This window comes from Ostrinia nubilalis, chromosome 15 (genome assembly GCF_963855985.1).
Source record: "Ostrinia nubilalis chromosome 15, ilOstNubi1.1, whole genome shotgun sequence".
Classification (NCBI taxonomy): domain Eukaryota; kingdom Metazoa; phylum Arthropoda; class Insecta; order Lepidoptera; family Crambidae; genus Ostrinia; species Ostrinia nubilalis.
Genome location: NC_087102.1, coordinates 4,530,175 through 4,550,518, shown reverse-complemented (window position 1 = coordinate 4,550,518; position 20,344 = coordinate 4,530,175). Strand labels below are relative to the sequence as shown.

General features: G+C 44.0%; 1 protein-coding gene and 2 long non-coding RNA genes across 3 annotated transcripts; all 3 read right to left on the bottom strand.

Moving 5' to 3' along the window:
* Positions 1 to 323: 323 nt before the first annotated feature.
* Positions 324 to 2,654, bottom strand: LOC135078787 (uncharacterized). Its single transcript, XR_010258668.1, has 3 exons — positions 2,538 to 2,654; positions 881 to 991; positions 324 to 510 (listed from the first exon to the last, which is right to left on the bottom strand). It is a non-coding gene; the product is annotated as an uncharacterized LOC135078787 (long non-coding RNA).
* Positions 2,655 to 6,545: 3,891 nt separating this feature from the next.
* LOC135078439 (uncharacterized) lies at positions 6,546 to 8,265 on the bottom strand. The gene is made up of 3 exons (XR_010258608.1): positions 8,072 to 8,265; positions 7,365 to 7,607; positions 6,546 to 6,682 (listed from the first exon to the last, which is right to left on the bottom strand). It is a non-coding gene; the product is annotated as an uncharacterized LOC135078439 (long non-coding RNA).
* Positions 8,266 to 8,559: 294 nt separating this feature from the next.
* LOC135078614 (nuclear pore membrane glycoprotein 210) lies at positions 8,560 to 20,290 on the bottom strand. The gene is made up of 16 exons (XM_063973142.1): positions 20,036 to 20,290; positions 19,805 to 19,946; positions 19,431 to 19,551; positions 18,727 to 18,814; positions 18,111 to 18,341; positions 16,949 to 17,420; positions 16,712 to 16,797; positions 13,800 to 13,979; positions 13,302 to 13,433; positions 12,982 to 13,113; positions 12,163 to 12,248; positions 11,537 to 11,700; positions 10,549 to 10,677; positions 9,971 to 10,113; positions 9,116 to 9,323; positions 8,560 to 8,724 (listed from the first exon to the last, which is right to left on the bottom strand). The coding sequence occupies exons 1-16, from the start codon at positions 20,197 to 20,199 to the stop codon at positions 8,560 to 8,562; spliced, it is 2,643 nt and encodes an 880-aa protein (XP_063829212.1). The 5' UTR covers positions 20,200 to 20,290.
* Positions 20,291 to 20,344: the final 54 nt, after the last annotated feature.

Genomic DNA, 20,344 nt, shown 5'->3' with positions numbered 1-20,344 from the left:
CTGGTAGTCCATTCGCTTCCACTCATATGGGGCCTGGCGACCCTACTAGCAGGCTCAGGGAGGCTGGATATCGGGATTATTCGGGTAGCGGAGCGAAGGAGCAATGCCGAGCGAAATTGCGGACTGTGTCTATCCATAGACGCGGAACTAAGTATTTGAGCGACTGTAGACTGAGTAGACTATTTTCTGTAAGTAGCGCTTCGTACAAGCGACGAGTATTTTTTCTGCCAGCAGCGGGTAATTGATTCGCCTGCGTTCTCTTCTCCGATTTTGTATTGCTTCCTCACTCTGTCACCTCACTTCACTAACGTCTAACTAACCGTCAGCATGTGTAGTGTACAGCCTCGCAGCAGTAGGGTCGCGCACAGACCACGTGAGGCGGGGCAGCGGCATCAGCGACGCTAGCGCCGAAGCCGGCAGCCCATTTGCTTCCACCCATATGGGTCCTGGAGACCCGACTAGTAAGCTCTGGGTCGCCGCGCGGACTCGAAGGCCGGATATCGGGATCACCTATAACAAAATGTGCCTTTACATCTTAACATAATACCGCACCGCACCAATAGAAACTGGTAATACATATTTCTAACAAATAAAGTCATCGTCACAAGATGCCTTCAGCAGTCCTGTCACTCGCTAGTGGCTATAAGAGGGTGGTGCCAACTGGTGAGCGCAAAAGCGGTAGGAGGATTATTGTAATTGCAGTGGCACCACAGTAAGGTCCTGTCATTCGACAGTAACGCCAACTGGTGGAGCGCTGTTACGATACGTTAGAAAAGTGTCTCTGCAAGAAACTTGACTAATATTTAAAAAAAAATCATGTCCTTGCATAATATCAAAACCATGACACCGCAATTCGTACCTAAAATGTTTCACTACATACCTCCACTTCAGCCTCAGCACTGGCCATCTCCACGTGAGCGATATCCGTGGCGACGAGCCGCACTCGACCCGTGCCCGTAGACAGGCCATGGACCGCGCCCGATGATGACACCTGGCAAAAGATAATAAACATGTCAAAGCTGACAACATACACATTTTATTGTTTCTTCTTTGTGGCCTCCACTCCAACCTTGCTGCCTCATTAGCCGCCAGTTACATTCCCAGATTTTCCTCAATAAATAAGAGACATTGGAATTTCAGCGGCAGAAACCGGATATTTAAAATTCCAGCGGCGAACCCTAGAGATACTTGAGTTCCAGAGGTGGTAACGAAATGTATTTTTATCCCACCAAAATCATAAATGTAAAAAAGGAGAGCCAAGTTCAATACAAAAATTATGCTTGGCTGTGGGCTTCGCCGTAAAAAGAATGGAGATCTAATTGAGTGCCAAGTCCAAATATGTATTCAAATGTGAGATCTTAAAAGAGGTTAGATTTGACTTGGCTTGACTTGGTGTTGACGTTACCGCAATGTACTTATGCTGGGCCACAGCTCGGTAATGCAGCGAGGCGAGGTAATAGCTAGATATATCGGAATTTTAGTTGCGGTGATGAGGACTTAGTAGTCCCAGCGCAGTAACAAGGTGTCTTCTTCTTATTCGTTACGCTCTAGGCAGAGCGGTCGTGGTCACGTTGAGGCGTTGTTCACATCGGTTGTAGAGGCGAATACAACTCTCCGCACGATCTCCCGCCATCTCTCTCTATTGGCAGACTGTCTGGTGCAGTCACATACGCCGTCTCCCACTGCTACCACAGAATAATAATAAGTACTACGTACAGAAGTTTTACTTCGCGAAGGTATTTAAAAAAATGTATGCTCAATGTCATTAACAATATGGTGTAATTTAGCTTGTCTCAAGAGTCAAGCAAGTTTGTCAGAAGTTTTGTTGACAAACGTCAGTGATCGGTACTGCGCCGAAGCTATAGGGCTGACTTCGGTAAAATGATGTGACGTGAGATGCCAATCTGCAGAAAATGGCGGAGGAAATACATGATTTAGCATGAATTATCATGAATAATATTAACTACTTATTTACCTCTCAGTGTCTTCAGGCAACTTAAAAAAGTACATTCTGTGTTTTTATTATTATTTAGGCAGTTAAATACTGCACAGTATTTAGTACACCATTTTCTTTATTTTTTTCCATCATACACAAGAATACGCGTGCGTGAGTCAATGTTCGCTCGTATGTGAGGCCTTGTCGAATAGTACTCTTGTAGGGGGCAATCGTGCGTGTTTTGTTTTCGATGTAAACTCGCGGAGATGAACAGGCCTGCTGCTACTTTCACTTGGTCGGTGGTGTAACAACGTGTAACCTACCTCAATGTACTTATGCTTGGCCACGGCTCTGTAGTGCAGCTGTAGTGATAGCTAGATATATCAGTTTCAGCGGCACTAGCGAGCAATATCCTGCTTCCAGTGGCAGTAACATTTATTGTTCCGTCATTTCATATTATTAGTCGTCGCGACATGTCGCGGAGTCGCAATGACAGCTAATATATGAAATGACGCGCGCATTCGTTTTCTGGCCGCGTCTGTCGCCGTGTTTTGTCGCCCAATGTGTGCTGTCGCCTCGTGCTCCGGCGGTTTTAACCTACCTCAATGTACTTATGCTTGGCCACGGCTCGGTAGTGCAGCGAGGCAAGATGGGCGGGCGGCCCGCCCTGGTGACGTAACTGTAGACGGGCGCCGGGCGGCAGTCTTGCAGTGTCAGAAATAATGCGGAGAGGGAACACTCAAGCTTGGTCCGTGAGCACGTAGAATTTTGTCCAATGACCCCAAGCTACCCATCCTTATCGCTCGCGCGTAATTATGTTGCTGTCGCGCTCGCACACTCACTGCGGGCGCCCGTCGCACAGTCGCGGTAACAGTGGCAGTAACGAGCAGTATCCTACTTCCAGTGGCAGTAACGAGTAGTGTTCTACTCCCAGTGGCAGTAACGAGTAGTATCCAACTTCCAGTGGCCGTAACGAGTAGTGTCCTACTCCCAGAGGCAGTAATGAGTAGTATCCTACATCCAGTGGCCGTAACGAGTAGTATCCTACTTCCAGTGGCAGTAACGAGTAGTGTCCTACTCCCAGTGACAGTAACGAGCAGTGTCCTACTTCCAGTGACAGTAACGAGCAGTATCTTACTCCCAGTGGCAGTAACAAGCAGTGTCTTACTGCCAGTGGTAGCAACGAGTAGTAACCTACTTCCAGCTGCACTAACGAGCAGTATCCTACTTCCAGTGGCAGTAACAAGCAGTATTCTAGTTCTAGCGGCGGTAACTTACCTCAATGTACTTATGCTTGGCCACGGCTCGGTAGTGCAGCGAGGCAAGATGGGCGGGCGGCCCGCCCTGGTGACGTAACTGTAGGCGGGCGCCGGGCGGTAGTCTTGCAGTGTCAGGAATAATGCGGAGAGGAACACTAGACGTGTCGTTACAGTGGCAGTAACGAGCAGTATCCAACATCTAGCAGCAGTATCGAGCAGTAGCCTACTTCCAGTGGTAGTGAAGAGCAGTAGTCTACTTCCAGTAGCAGTAACGAGTAGTGTCCTACTTCCAGTGGCAGTAACGAGTAGTGTTCTACTCCCAGTGGCAGTTACAAGTAGTGTCCTACTTCCAGTGGCAGTAACGAGTAGTGTTCTACTTCCAGTGGTAGTGACGAGCAGTATCCTACTTCCAGTGGCAGTAATAAGCAGTGTCTTACTTCCAGCGGCACTAACGAGCAGTAGGTATCCTACTGCCAGTTGCAATAACAAGCAGTATTCTAGTTCCAGCGGCGGTTGTAACCTACCTCAATGTTCAGAATTCAAATTCAAAATTTATTTATTTGGTAATAATAGCACACAGCACTATAACCACCAAGGTTATAATGTAATAAGTAACTAATTATCCGACCTATTCGACAGGTTATACAATATTCTTAGTAAGTACCTACTTATAAATATTAAAACACTGTAAGTACATCTAATCAAATTTTTGCACTAATGTTAATTAATGGCATTATCGCAGCACAAAAGTAGTTTACAACTTGAGTTTTTATTTTATTTTATTGGTGTTAATATCAACAATAAAACCATTTCATTATCGCATACATTGTGTATCGCAAGTTTTATCAACTTGCTTAAAAGAAATAGGTAGGTACGTATGGAAAAACTCACACGAATAAGCAACTAGTGTAAGTGGCGGCTGTGTTCAAATTTAATGAGCCCTACCCACCGCTAAGTTAAAAAACTGAGTTGCGGCCGGTAGTGTTCATCGTTCGTCCGTCAGCGCGCTTCTATGCGATACCAGAGAACTGGTTTTGCGTACTTATGTACTTATGCTTGGCCACGGCTCGGTAGTGCAGCGAGGCAAGATGGGCGGGCGGCCCGCCCTGGTGCCGCAGCTGTAGGCGGGCGCCGGGCGGTAGTCTTGCAGTGTCGGGAATAATGCGGAGAGGAACACTAGACGTGTCGTTACAGTGGCAGTAACGAGCAGTATCCTACATCTAGCAGCAGTATCGAGCAGTAGCCTACTTCCAGTGGTAGTGACGAGCAGTAGTCTACTTCCAGTGACAGTAACGAGTAGTAGCCTACTTCCAGTGGCAGTAACGAGTAGTGTTCTACTCCCAGTGGCAGTAACGAGTAGTGTCCTACTCCCAGAGGCAGTAATGAGTAGTATTCTACTCCCAGTGACTGTAACGAGCAGTGTCTTACTCCCAGTGGCAGTAACGAGTAGTAAACTTTCAGAGGTAGTTAACATGCGGTATAGTAGATCCAGCGTCGGTAACCTAATTCAATATACTTAGCCACGGCTCTATAGTGCAGCTGTAGTGATAGCTAGATATATCAGTTTCAGCGGCACTAGCGAGCAATATCCTGCTTCCAGTGGCAGTAACATTTATTGTTCCGTCATTTCATATTATTAGTCGTCGCGACATGTCGCGGAGTCGTAATGACAGCTAATATATGAAATGACGCGCGCATGCGTTTTCTGGCCGCATCTGTCGCCGCGTTTTGTCGCCCAATGAGTGCTGTCGCTTATTGCTCCGGCGGCGGTAACCTACCTCAATGTTAAGTACATGCTTGGCCACGGCTCTATAGTGCAGCGAGGCAAGATGGGCGGGCGGCCCGCCCTGGTGCCGCTGTAGGCGGGCGCCGGGCGGCAGTCTTGCAGTGTCGGGAATGATACGGAGAGGGGATCACTATAGACGACTCGTTACAGTGGCAGTAACGAGCAGTATCCTACTTCCAGTGGCAGTAACGAGTAGTGTCCTACTCCCAGAGGCAGTGACGAGCAGTAGTCTACTTCCAGTGACAGTAACGAGTAGTATTCTACTCCCAGTGACTGTAACGAGCAGTGTCTTACTTCCAGTGGTAGTGACGAGCAGTATCCTACTTCCAGTGGCAGTAATAAGCAGTAACCTACTTCCAGTGGCAGTAACCAGCATCATCTTAGTTTCAGTAGCAGCAACGAGTAGTAACTTACTTTCAGAGGTAGTAATATGCGGTATAGTACTTAGTTCCGGCGGCGGTAACTTACCTCAATGTACTTATGCTTGGCCACGGCTCTATAGTGCAGCGAGGCAAGATGGGCGGGCGGCCCGCCCTGGTGCCGTAACTGTAGGCGGGCGCCGGGCGGCAGTCTTGCAGTGTCGGGAATGATGCGGAGAGGGAACACTAGACGTGTCGTTACAATGGCAGTAACGAGCAGTATCCTACTTCCAGTGGCAGTAACGAGTAGTGTTTTACTCCCAGTGGCAGTAACGAGTAGTGTCCTACTCCCAGAGGCAGTAATGAGTAGTATTCTACTCCCAGAGACTGTAACGAGCAGTATCCTACTTCCAGTTGCAATAACAAGCAGTATTGTAGTTCTAGCGGCGGTAACCTACCTCAATGTACTTATGCTTGGCCACGGCTCGGTAGTGCAGCGAGGCAAGATGGGCGGGCGGCCCGCCCTGATGTCGCAGCTGTAGGCGGGCGCCGGGCGGCAGTCTTGCAGTGTCGGGAATGATGCGGAGAGGGAACACTAAAGCTTGGTCCGTGAGCACGTAGAATTTTGTCCAATGACCCCAAGCTACCCATCCTTATCGCTCGCGCGTAATTATGTTGCTGTCGCGCTCGCACACTCATTGCGGGCGCCCGTCGCACAGTCGCGGTAACAGTGGCAGTAACGAGCAGTATCCTACTTCCAGTGGCAGTAACGAGTAGTATCCTACTTCCAGTGGTAGTGACGAGCAGTAGCCTACTTCCAGTGGTAGTGACGAGCAGTAGCCTACATCCAGTGGTAGTGACGAGCAGTAGCCTACTTCCAGTGGCAGTAACGAGTAGTGTTCTACTTCCAGTGGCAGTAATGAGTAGTATCCTACTCCCAGAGGAAGTAATGAATAGTATTCTACTCCCAGTGACAGTAACGAGCAGTGTCTTACTTCCAGTGGTAGTGACGAGCAGTATCCTACTCCCAGTGGCAGTAACAAACAGTGTCTTACTTCCAGTGGCAGCAACGAGTAGTAACCTACTTCCAGTGACAGTAACGAGCAGTAACCTACTTCCAGCTGCACTAACGAGCAGTATCCTACTTCCAGTTGCAATAACAAGCAGTATTCTAGTTCTAGCGGTGGTAACTTACCTCAATGTACTTATGCTTGGCCACGGCTCTATAATGCAGCGAGGCAAGATGGGCGGGCGGCCCGCCCTGGTGCCGCAGCTGTAGGCGGGCGCCGGGCGGCAGTCTTGCAGTGTCAGGAATAATGCGGAGAGGCGGGAACACTAGGACCTGGAATATTGAGAACAAATAAGAAATGTAACTCCCCATGAAATCGTATGACATTTACAAACACTTCCGTCCAAACCAGTGAGTTTTCCACGCCTACTACCAGGCCTGTTCACCTCTCCGAGTAGGCATCGAAAACAAAACACGCGCGGGTGTACGCCGTCGGGTTTAATCTACAAGGGATTCCCGAGCAAGTAGTGAGTGACGTACGCGCGCGTATTCTTCACTTGTTAACTATCAAAAGTCTGACTGTTGGCATGTTTTTCAATTTACTCATTACATGTACTGAAGAATGTCTGAAATAAATGTTTGATTTGTTTTAATACTGTGCTGGACGCAGGCCGCTACCAATCGATCAACATGGAAAGCATTGGGGGAGGCCTATGTTCAGCAGTGGACGTCCTATGGCTGATATGATGATGATGATGATGATGATGAATACTGTCCCTACCATTTTGCAACGGAGAAACTCATTCATTCGTAGGACTAATTCAGTTATTTAATTGAAATAGTGTTGCATTAGCATCGGGCAAATTAAACTATGTAACTGTTGCCGAGTTGAACTGTGATGGGTCATTAATGATCTGATAAACTTAATTCTCACGGTTTTTATTTTCAATTTCAGTAAACAAAATATTACACAATATTCAGTAAACAACAAAACTTTGCATGTAAGTTTACTTACCTCAACTTCAGGACTCCACACGCCGCCCAAAGATGCTCGCACCCGTCCCGTTCCTTCTTTTAGGCCACAGATCGTGCCATCTCTCACTAGCACGTCGCCGCTCACTCGCCACTCGGGGGCGTGGCTTGTGGTGAGGTATCGGTGGGACACGCCCTTCACTAGAGCGGTAATTGGCACGCAGCCTCCGACGCAAACTGCTCTTGAAGTTGACACCTCTACGCTGAGGATTTCTTCTACGTGGACCTAGAAGTTAAAATTGAGGTAAAATCAATAACTAATTTGTAGCGAGCGAGTTTATTACATTCGGTAAAAAAAAATTTTTTCTTTTTCTAAGAATCGAATCCAGATTTTCAAATATTTCATAGACTTTCTATGAAATATTACGATTGATTTGATATTACGATGGTGTGTGTCATCATATTTTATTGTATGTTTCACAGAGCACTAAAAAAAGATGGCTCCTCGACTAAACGAATACAAACTGCGTATACATGGTTATAAGCCAAAATTTTACTACTAAAAAAAATCAAGAGTATTATTTGATACACCATACAAAAAGTTACATTCTGGTTGAACTCTAGTTTAAATTGTCATTTAGTATGGAAATGTCATTTAAAAAACCTGTGTTCGTCCCGAGTTTAACTTTTTTGTAATAACACAAAAGTTACTGAATACAAAAACAATACAGAAAATAGCAATCCACATACCTCAACGAACTGTTTCTCTCCCTGCACGCACAGGTCCGTTATCAGCAGATCGTATGACCCGGGCCCGGGCACGTTGACACTCAACGCCCCGTCTAGCACTGTCGCCGACACTCCTTTCGGGGCGTCCACGGCGTAACGGCCGCTTCCGCCGGACACTAGAATGACGTTGTTAACTGTCTCGCCTTCCCACGCTACGTTGATCTGAGAGGAAAATTAACCACATAAAAGGTTGAAAATCTTTTGTTTTATGTGTATTATCAAATCAAATGTAAAAAATTATTTAATCAAGTGAGACAAGTAGACGGAGTTTTACCATTTTATTTTTACATTTATGTATCTTATACTAGATTTGTCATCCAAAACATGATACATAAAAAGAAAATAAATATTTTTACCACTTTTTGATTGACTTATTTTCATTACACAATTTTGCAAACCAATTTTTTATAACTTAGGGATTTAGCTTGTAGTAGCTTGAAGTCTTATTTTTAATAAAGTAATGGATCTTTCAAAAGGAACCACAATGTATTTACCTTCAACGGGTCACACTTGAGCGGTCCCACCACTCGTGCCTGGATGCTGGCGGTCGCTTCTGGGATGCTTATTTTGAGAGCGCCTGTCCAGCCGACGGCTTGCTCGTCGGCGACTACCGACTATAAGGAATAAAACGTTTCAAATTATTGATATTTACAAAGTAGAATTTACATGTCAATTAAAATAAAATCCGAGCGTCATTATTGTAGTGTGCGCGTGCAACGCATCAAACAATCTCGGATCAAACTCCCCGCACCCCGCGCTTCCCTCGACCAAATATTGGTGGGGCGTTTTCATGGATGAAACGATCTATACAGTGGTCAAATAAAAACAAACGAGCTGCTTAAAACCTTAGATTTACTACAACTACCATTTTTATGAGATTCACTTTTTACAACTAAGCTTTTAAATCCTTTTAAAAATAGGCAAATTAGGTGAGTACGATGTATGCAAAATCCTTGCAGTCAATGTTTGCAAAATAACAAGGAATGTCAGCAAACTATATCTTACCTGATAATACTTGTACGGCACTGGCACGGGCGCATAATCAGGGTGAGTTTCGACCAGCAACCTGTCTGTGGATTTGTACTCTATGCCCGGGTGGTGAGGTTCAAGATCCCACGTCGCTTTGGGCCCGCGTTCGTCTAGCAACTCCCTGCCGATTGCGTCAAGCAGTACCACTCGTACTGTCACTTCGTGTCCCGGTCGCAGCCATACTCTGTAAGCAAGAAGTATTGAATAAATAAATTATTTAATGAGCTAACGATAGTAAAGAAGGAAGAATATAACAGTTTTAGTACCACAAAAATAGAACAACAGAACATACAAGAAACACCAAAAGTGTGACGCAATAAGGTCATAGTATTTACATAGAGAGATCCCGAATTCCCGATCTCTGACACACGTTAGGTCGGTACTCTTTACCCACTTGCTTTTGTCTCCTATTGTTTGTTCAAAATTGTAAAATTTTGCTAATTTTGTGTCAAATGTCAAATAAATTTATCATCTATCTATAATTTATTTATTTAAATTTCTTGCACATTATCATTATACAGTGGCGGACTTAATGCCAGATGGTTGTCTCTACCAGTCAAACACAATCTATCTAAATCAGTGTTTTTCAACCTTTTTCATGACACGACCCCCCTAGCATGAAAAAATTTTTCGCGACCCCCCGACCGCTCGCTTTTTTTTTCATACAACATTTACGCATTTTCATAATTAGATTTCTGATAAATTTATCTTTAAAACTTTACTGAGGTATTTTGTACGACCTCTCGCGACCCCCCTATAAAGGCTTCGCGACCCCCCAGGGGGTCGCGACCCACAGGTTGAAAAACACTGATCTAAATTATGTACACTTACCTAGGTCCCCCAGTACAGTTCCCAGGCGTATCGGAAGGTTCGAGTCGCACGCGCGATACGAAAGGCGCGCACGCAGCTTCAAAGTCTGCTGATTCCCGCTCGTCATCCGCGAGGGAAACCAGCTCCAAGCGAGAGTCGCCTTTCTGCACGCAAACAATAAGGTCTTTTATACACTGCGAGTTATTGCAGCGTTGCAAGCGAGAAGTCTCGACGCAGCGTCGATTAAGTCGCTATTCTTTATTAACCTTTTGGGCGCGTTACAATGTTATCCATGGAGTCATGCGGCTGTTCTTAGTTTTTAAAGTTTCAAAGTTACTATGCAATGAAATTGTATTCATTAATTTCTTTGTTCTGTTTTTTATTAAAAAGTACACCCTCATTTTATATCAGCCTTAAAAAAGATTCGATTGTAATGATTTAAACCTGCTTATTGAATCTGTATTTACGGAGTTAGCGGTTTGTCTTTTATAACCTTCTTTTTGAGCTCACTATCGAACGAGTTTGTGGTCATATTGAATTAAAAGATCAAATAAAATCCAAGGAAACATAGTGATTACAATATAAGTTGTTTAACTTACCCTACGGCACTTCAGAGTGAACAGCTGTATATCCGGGTAGCGGTGGGGCGTCGGTCCATCGCGGCTCGATAGCTCTACTATGCGGGGTTCGCTAGACTGAGGGACGAGGGCTTCGCCTTCTGCTAGCACCTGGAATAAAAATGTCAATGATAAAATTGTTGCTACTTACCGGAATTGGGTAATTATAATCTTAAGAAGTATTTGGGGTGGGGTTTTCAGTTTAAAATTAATTACTATTATATCGATTTTTTCAAACACGTAATCAAGCTACTGGTGGCGGTCGATTCGGGACTCAATATCCCCATCATGTTACCGATGGCGGTCACTCAATAATTACAAATTGTCGCGGCCACGGAACACTGGTGGTAGCTACCGACCACCACCGGCCCGTGACAGCGGCGAACAATGAACTGTGAAATGCTGAATGAATTAAGAATGTACCCACAGGTAAAGTAGCAACTGAGCGACGGGCGGCCGCAGTGAGTGTGCGAGCGCGACAGCAATATAATTAACCGCGAGCGATAAGGATGGGTAGCTTGGGGTCATTGGACGAGATTCTACGTGCTCGGCGACCGGACTTTAACACGCAGGTACTCACAGGTAAGGTAGCACCAACTAACGCGGCGGCGGCGTGCGGCCATAGCAGCGCAGGCGCAGCGCGCACTGCAACCCGCGTGGTATCACCCGCTCGGCCTCGGGACACGCGAATCGTGGATACACCGCGCGTTGTGTACACGCACTCTATAGTCCGGTCGCCGAGCACGAAGAATTTCGTCCAATAACCCAAGCTACCCATCCTTATCGCTCGCGCTTAATTATATTGCTGTCGTAACTGTGCGACGGTCGGCCGCAGTGAGTGTGCGAGCGCGACAGCAATATAATTACGCCCGAGCGATAAGGATAAGTAGCTTGGGATCATTGGACGAAATTCAACGTGCTCGGCGACCGGACTCTAACACACAGCAAGCGCCTAGGTCAGTATACTCACAGGCAGAGTAGCACCAACTAACGCGGCGGCAGCATGTGGCCATAGCAGCGCAGGCGCAGCGCGAACGGCCACCCGCGTGGTGTCACCCGCTCGGCCTCGGGACACGCGAATCGTGGATACACCACGCGTTGTGTATACGCACTCTAACACGCAGCAAGCACCATCTATCATACACAAAGAATATCATCATGATCATCAGGTCTTTAAGTCTCCATATATTTGCATGACAGAAATGACTAATTGTGAGACCTAACCATTAACTGTATCCATTTTCTGTACCACATTTAAAGCAAATAAATGATAATTCTGATTCTGATTCCACTCATAAAAGTACCTTATAAAGGTAGGTACTGGATGCAGGCCTCTACCAACCGGTCAATACAGATATCATTGGCGGAAACCTATGTTCAGCAGTGGATGTCCTGTGACTGAAATAATGATGATGAAAGTCTCCACTGCAGAAGTAAGGGCATCCGTTAAAACTCGAGCGGGCGCCCGCACTCTATAAATAGTATGAGCAGCGCATGCGTATGACATGACGCGTATGCATATTCGCGCTTATCATCAAAATAAGGAGCACAGACAGTTCAACTGACGCAAATGTTTCATGAGTAATATTGACATACCTGCCGGCTCAACCCATTGTGCGGATGTCACATTATGTGGCTCGGGGCCTTCTAGAAGAGACACCGCGAAAGACCCACAGTTGCACCTGAAACATAAATATCTTTTAAATCTCTGTCTGTCGGAACTACTACTTATGGCTGAGTCGATTTTTATCATAATACAATGAGTGCTATCGTTTTAGCGCTCACCAGTCCCAGGAGCGAGTTCAAACGCGAAGCTCAAGACCGAACGCGATGGAGGACTATTGTGGACGCCCTCTGCCCCTTCTAAAGGACATAGGACAAGTCCTCATTACAATATTGACAGTTATTGGCGCGGACTACAGTAGATAGGGACTCACCTGTGGTAGTTTTACAATATTGTCAGTTATTGGCGCGGACTTCAGTACGGCTAGCACGAAAAACTTTCGAGTTCAAATCATTTGCGTATTCGAATCGCCATCAACTCAACAATTTAGTACGAACACTGCAACAGCGCCCTTGTGAACATGTCGTAAAGTGAACTTAGTGTGAGAAATGGTTGCACGGAACTTATTTTGAGAATCAAAACTGTCACGTTATCGTTTAATTCGAAGATTGAGTATCGAATTTTGTCGAATACGCAAACGATTCGAAGATGAAAGTTGTTCATGCTAGAGGTACAGTAGTTATTGACTTAACTATGGTAGTTATAGTATTCCCCAGTAACAGGGTGCGTGGCCGTCAGCGCTATGTGTAGCTGATGCGGACGCCCTACGCGCGCGTGCCCAGAACTGGACACTTGCACCAACTCGGGCGGGATTGACCAAGCTCTGACGTCACAGTTACTACTGGACTCACCTGTGGTAGTTATAGTATTCCCCAGTAACAGGGTGCGTGGCCGTCAGCGCTATGTGTAGCTGGTGAGGACGCCCTACGCGCGCGTGCCCAGAACTGGACACTTGGACCAACTCGGGCGGGATGGACCAAGCTCTGACGTCACAGTTACTACTGGACTCACCTGTGGTAGTTATAGTATTCCCCAGTAACAGGGTGCGTGGCCGTCAGCGCTATGTGTAGCTGGCGCGGGCGGCCCACGCGCGCGTGCCCAGAACTGGACACTTGCACCAAATCGGGCGGGATGGATCAAGCTCTGACGTCACAGTTACTACTGGACTCACCTGTGGTAGTTATAGTATTCCCCAGTTACAGGGTGCGTGGCCGTCAGCGCTATGTGTAGCTGGTGTGGACGCCCCACGCGAGCATGTCCAGAACTGGACACTTGGACCAACTCGGGCGGGATTGACCAAACTCTGTGAATATTTAAACGGGAGATTACGATTAATGCAACAGATAAAACACAACTTTTAGTTTCACAAGTTTCGAATAAAGATACATAAATATGGCAGATAAAGCTACCAGAAACCAGAGCAAAGTTTTGTTGGATAACGTTTTGTTTGATAACTATCTAAGACTTTATCAGGAATTTATGAAACTGGCCCAGAATTCGTCTAATAGCCTACCTTCTGATAAAATTTCGACCTAACCTAACCTAATAAAAATTTATGCCTATTTAGATGATGTGTTATGGTAACATTTTAAGACCAATAGAATTCCAGTCTGATCTTAAAAAATTTCAAAAATCATTCAAATTAAGCATAGACAAAATTGTAACTCACTTTCCAAAAGCACGAACATGCGGGTAGTTCTTCAACTGCACTTTAACTTCGAGCTCGCCTTCGCCGCGAACGCTCACAACGCCAGCGGGTGTGAGCGAGATGGCATTAGTTGTCGCCTTCTCGCTCACCGACCAAATGACCGACTCGTTACCGCCTCCGATGTGTTTTAGCGGTACCTCTCTGTGAAAGAAAAAATAACATGAAATATATTTTTCTAATTACTCCTATGACTTTCTTTTATACTATTACCCTTTCAACTCTGCTAAATAATGCTTGGTATTAGAAGTTAGCTTTACGACAATTAGCAGACGGCGGGGATCCAACTAGCGTTCCTAGGATCTCGAGTGGGCAGTCAAACACCAACGCAATATTGAATTATTTTAGCATCAAAAACTATTAAGAAAAAACCAAATTATTATAATGAGGATCATTTCGATTTTTAGCTGTGAATGCAGATTTATAGGGCTAAGAAATCCTTAATACACAGTCCAAAAATTTTTGTTCTACGACAAAAATTGACGAAGTTATGGCCAAATTACTAAAAAAGTTCACTGACCGCCCGGCGCGGGGACGATGACGTCACTATATCCGATCCGAACGCTGCCGGCGTACTGCGTGGATAGAAAATATTTTTTTCTAGCCAAACTATCAGTTTTAGAGAAAAACTTGTAATGACATTTATTCATCAGAATAAAGTAAGCTATCGATAGGTAATTTTTAAAAATAGAAATTGTGAAAAATAACGCAAAAAATCCATATGCTCATACGATTCAATGGAACGCAGAGACGCGATTGGGGTCTCCGCGGTGGTATATTTGGCGATTTATTCAAATAAAGTGTTCATAAGTGTTGTTACAGTCATATCTTCTTCCAAGTAAAATATAAAAATGTATAAGTATTTATTTATTTACTTCTAACAATAAGGTATAGCTGAGGCAGATACACTCTGCCTAGGCTACAAGTCATTGCTATGAAGATCATTTCGATGTACACGCAATACCTACCTGTTATTTAGTTTTTCTGAGTTAAACCTACGTAACCTATCTATTCGCCGTTCCCATGGGCGGGCCAGCTGCTGCAGGAAAGGACAGCTGCTCCCTCCTGGAAATCTATTTAATCTTAGCCTAGAAGCTGGGTATGACTCCCCCACCCCCCTCCTCTCCCCAGGTCATAAGCTGGGCATGACTTCCCCCTCGGCCAGAGTTGGGTATGATTTAACCCCCCCCCCCCCCCCCAGGCCCGAAACTGGGTATGACTTGACCCCTCCCCCTCCCCCCAGGCCAGAAGCTGGTTAAGGCTTGCCCCTCCCCCCAGGCCATAAGCATAAGCTGGATATGAGTCCCCTTCGGCCAGAAGCTGGGTATGACACCCCCCCATGCCAGAAATGCCAGAAACTGGGTATGACTTGACCTCCCCCCAGGCCAGAAGCTGGGTATGACTCCCCCGCCCCCCTCCTCTCCGCAGGTCATAAGCTGGGCATGACTTCCCCCTCGGCCAGAAGTTGGGTATGATTTACCCCCCCCCAGGCCCGAAACTGGGTATGACTTGACCCCCCCCCCCCCTCCCCCCAGGCCAGAAGCTGGGTAAGGCTAGCCCCTCCCCCCAGCCCATAGAAACTGGTTATGACTTGACCCCTCCCCTCCCGCAGGCCAGAATCTGGGTAAGGCTACTAGCCCCTTCCCCCAGTCCATAAGCATAAGCTAGGTATGACTCCCCCTCGGCCAGAAGCTGGGTAAGGCTTGCCCCTCCCCCCAGGCTATAAGCTGGGTATGACTTATCCCCCCCCCAGGCCAGAAACTGGGTATTAGCATCATATTATGTATTATTATGTTCAATACAATCAATCATTAAGTTACACTCACCCCAACCGCGTCTCCGCATTGCATCGAATCCTATGAAAATGTGGTTTTTGGACATGGTGATACTTATTTTTCACGATTTTTATTTTTTAAAATTACTGGTCGATAGGTTACTTTATTTTGATGAATAAATGTTATTAAAAGTTTTTTTCTAAAACTGATAGTTTAGCTGGAAAAAAATATTTTCCATCCCAATAGTACGCCGGCTGCGCTCGATTCGGATATAGTGACGTCACGCGGCCCTGCGTACGTTGACTTTTAGCGGCAAAAACGGCCTATGTTTATTACTTAATATCTTCGTAAATAATGGTCCGATTTGGATAATTCAAAAAGATATATCTTTCTCATGTCTTAAAGATTAACGTAGATACTAGTTTTATTGAATTTTCTACAACAGTACTGATCCTCATTATACATTAGGGTGGTCCTTATTCCTAGGAAAAAAAATTTTTTTCTTATATTTTGCGGGGCACCACGTAATTTGAATATATACCATATGAAAGTCTTTCGTTATTTTTTTTTTAATTTTTAAAAGACATTTACGGGTCGCTACCAAGGTTTGAATTTTAAGTAAAAACACAAAATCTGTATTTGTTAGATTCATTTATTTTTAGCCAAAGCCAAATAAAAATATTACAAAATTATTGTTGTTACTATGAACTAAGATATTATGTACAATGTACATATTTGAATCAATTATTTTTAAGATATAAGAGTTGACTTGTTAGTATCTCGACGCGTCGGTACCATGGTCGGTACAGAATAGGGGTTGAGGGGAGAAGGGGACAAGAAGCGATTGTCTATTCTATCTATGCGATGTTCATTTGCACGTAAAATGTGATATAAACACTTAAATAAAACATTTATGAAACCATGATTTTTGATCTTCAAAGCTTTTTGTAAATATTTTGACAGCTGGTAGCGACCTCTAAATCTTAACAAAAAAAAAAACAAAAAAAGCTAATTTCATATTTAGAGGTATATAATCGAATGAGAAAGTGCCCCGGGGATAATTCAAAAGTCGAAAAATAAGGACCACCCTATTATACATACTGAATAGTGTCAGTCCAAGCCACAAAGAGTTCCGGTGGAACTATCTGCAATGGATCCACTGCAACTCCAGTCACAGTTCCTTCAACCTGAAAAGCCATTAAATAAGTCAATATAAGTATTCTATCTCTTTCCATTGAATTGATACAGTGGCTTGTCCTTAATAGCCTATACATTGGACTACAATATTTAACTTAATGTTTGTCATTTGTATTGTACATAATAACATCTACAACTCACCTTCTTATGCAATAATTTCCCTGCAATCGAATGTAGCTTAGCGGTTACTATAAACTGGCCGGCATCAAGCGCGACCGCGTCGGTAATCGTTCCATTCTCCGTGGATCTGAGCAATTCCACATTGGCTTCACCGTTCACTGACAATCGAATCAATGTTTCTTGTCCCGCGAACAAAGTATGGCCGTCTCTGTCTAATACAACGCAGTGGATGACAAAATCCTCTCCTCTTATAAGAAGTTTTGACGGTCGTAAAGACACTCTTATGCTGTGAGGTTCAGCGATCGTTAATGTTGCAGTGGTCACTTCTGTCGACCCAGACATCAAGGTGACAGTGGTGCTTCCGACCTCGGTTCCTCGGACCAGGCTGATTTTGTCCTCTAAATATGCCAGTCCTGTATCGGGAACAATCATGTTGTATAGAGTGTCGCCGACGTCTTGAACTGTTAGACGGCCGGCACGCATTCTTACGACCCTAAAAATAATAAAGACTTATTTTACGGTCGGGATAATGATAATGGATAATATGTGAATAACGTCAATAACCGAGAAAAGTGGAGATTTTCAGAGTAACCCCTGGTTCAAGTGTTTTTTAACACAAGAATTGATACTAGACTTCTCTGCTTTGTGCAGCAATACAACAAGGTCAATTTAAATTTATTTATTTGCACACTACCTATATCTGTTATGTAGGCATCTGCATCTATATAGATGGTCTTTCAAATACATAGATAGAAAGAAAGAAACTTTATTTGACACAAAAAGGAAAAAATAAAAAACAAAACAAAGGGACTTAAACCTATACACGCATATTATTTATGTGCCAAAAAGGCGCCCGCTCAGCATTAATCGAGCCACGCGTGCATGCACGCGTGCCCCGACGCTGGTTTTCAGCGGGCGCCTATCCAACCAACATTATGAATTTAAAAAAAAATAACATTAAACAAAACAAAACATTGACAAAGAAGGCGCCACAGATGGTATCCTTACTTCTGTTATTCTTTAAATGACATGTTGCATGCTATGCTTTTTGCAATCGAACATTACTTTCATTCATACACTTCTGTTTAATTTTTTTTTGGCTTATCAATGGTCACAGCAAAGAGAGAACAAAAGTAAGATAAAATAGGTATTAATTCATTTTAAAATGTTACCACAAACTCACTTGTATCGTATCGTATCCCCAGGCGCGATGTAAGCAGTAGCAGGAGTGAGCACAACACTAGCCACCACTTGCAAATGGAAGTCGGTACAAATGTCGTCCAAGCAGACGGTCCCGCGCGCGTCTCCCATTGCCTGGCCATAGAGCAGGACGATGTAGGCGCGGAGCCCGACTGCCTCTAGTTCTGTGATGCCGCGCGGCGCTTCGTAATCTGTGTCCCGCCAGCGGACTAGACTGGAAACAAATGAACAAACTGAACAATGATGATGTGGAGTATTAAGGTATAGCACACCCTTTCACAAAGTGGGCGATAACGCCCCCTTGCGGGCGCTGCAAACCTAAAGAAGGTAAGCGACCCAGAAAAATAATGGGGGCGTTGTGTACAGGTTTGGGAGGCGATTTGTAATTTTATCTATTATAGTGGTTTTAAGTTGGTGAGAAAATGGGGGTATTAAAAAAATAATTAGAAGTGCAATTATTATAGCGCTATGGAATGGCACATGAAAACGTAACATAGGAAGTACAAGGAGAAATGTGTTTTAATAGCCACTCCAATTAACTGCATTATGCATGTAAATTCAATTTATAAAATGATAGAGCATGAGAAATAAATACTTACGTCACAATATTGTCTTCTCCAGCTGTGCTGCCTACATTCTCTATAGTCCAAGTGAAACTGACTCCATCCAAACTAGAGAATCTGTTACCTGTGATAAACAAATTCACATTAAAATTACGAACAAACAAAGAATAAGTTACTAAATAAATATATCACTAATAATAAGATAACTTGATTTGTAAGTAGCATTGTAGGCTGAGTTGCACCAATTTATTTTAACTGTGATTAAAACCATTCTTCTTCTTCTTTCTCGGTCCCTCACTGATGAGGATCGTGACCACAGATAGTGTTCCTCCACAGACTGCGGTCATAAGCTGTGTGGACCGCACGATGCAAACTCCCGACTAAAACCATAACCGGTGTTTTTTGCATGGAGTTTGGCAGACTTTTGAAGTAAGATGATGCAACTGTCTGGGTGTCCACGGAAGACCAGTGTCGTAGCATTATCTACTGAGATGATACGACACCATGCTGAGTGGATACCTTTTCAGTATCATTGTATTTACCTACTCATTAAATAATTTAAAGTTTTGTTGTAAGTTAAGTGTATTGTCAATGATACTGAATAAGCATTTTTACTTTCTTTCTTCTTTCTTTCAACCCAGCCTAAGTGATTGTTACTAACAAAATATTAGACTAGGCCTCGAACAAAATAAAGATTGATGTAAGTAAAAGATGAAAGATATTAAATAAATAATAGATACCTTTGTCATCATAAGCTATGACTTCAAATGCCTCAGGAGCCTCTTCCAAATACAATTTCATAGTTGTACTCATAACTTTTAAAGAATGGATTTTATCAACATCCACATCACCACGAAGTAGCTGAAAACATACAGATTATTTAGTAATGCTACATATACTTGGCATAAAACCTTAATATTTACTCTTTTAGGGCTAAGACTCAGCCCAGTCTCTATTTCATTTTGATCTCACCAGAAAGTAATTAACTGTAATTTCTTGAATGAAACATATAATTTATGTCAATATTCTGTTCTTAGAACACCCAGGTTATCGAAAAGAGGTATTATTTAGTGCAAATTACATATTCCCGCCATTTCCAAACTTACGTGCTTACCTCGCCAGTGTGGATTTCCTCGGCCAGGATAATGACCGTGCCCGGCGCAACGCATCTCTTGGACACGGTAACACGCGCAGCCCGCGAACATCCATCTTCGTACAAAGGTTCAAGATCTATGATGTCATCGCGAGACAAACTCCTATAAATACACAAAATTACAGGTTGAATTGAATTAAAATTTAGACAGGATTTAGGCTAGATAGTTTATAAATATTAAATAATGCTTACCAGGTATAACAACCCCCCTCGATGATCTCAAAAGTAAAATTAACATTCAAATTATCAAACCACGGCAAGAGAACTCGAGGTGTGTTTATTTTGGCGCTTTCACATGGGCACATATATAAACACAATGCAAAAGCAAAAACCACCCTTTCCACCGTAAATGCCATTGTTAATTTGAGTAATTACATAGGAAAAACAACTTTAATTTGCTATTCAACCAAATATAACCTAAAAACGCAACAACTCGCTGAATTTCGATTTGAAATGTTTGACATTTTACTTTTTAAATCAAATGTCTCAAAAAACGTTCAA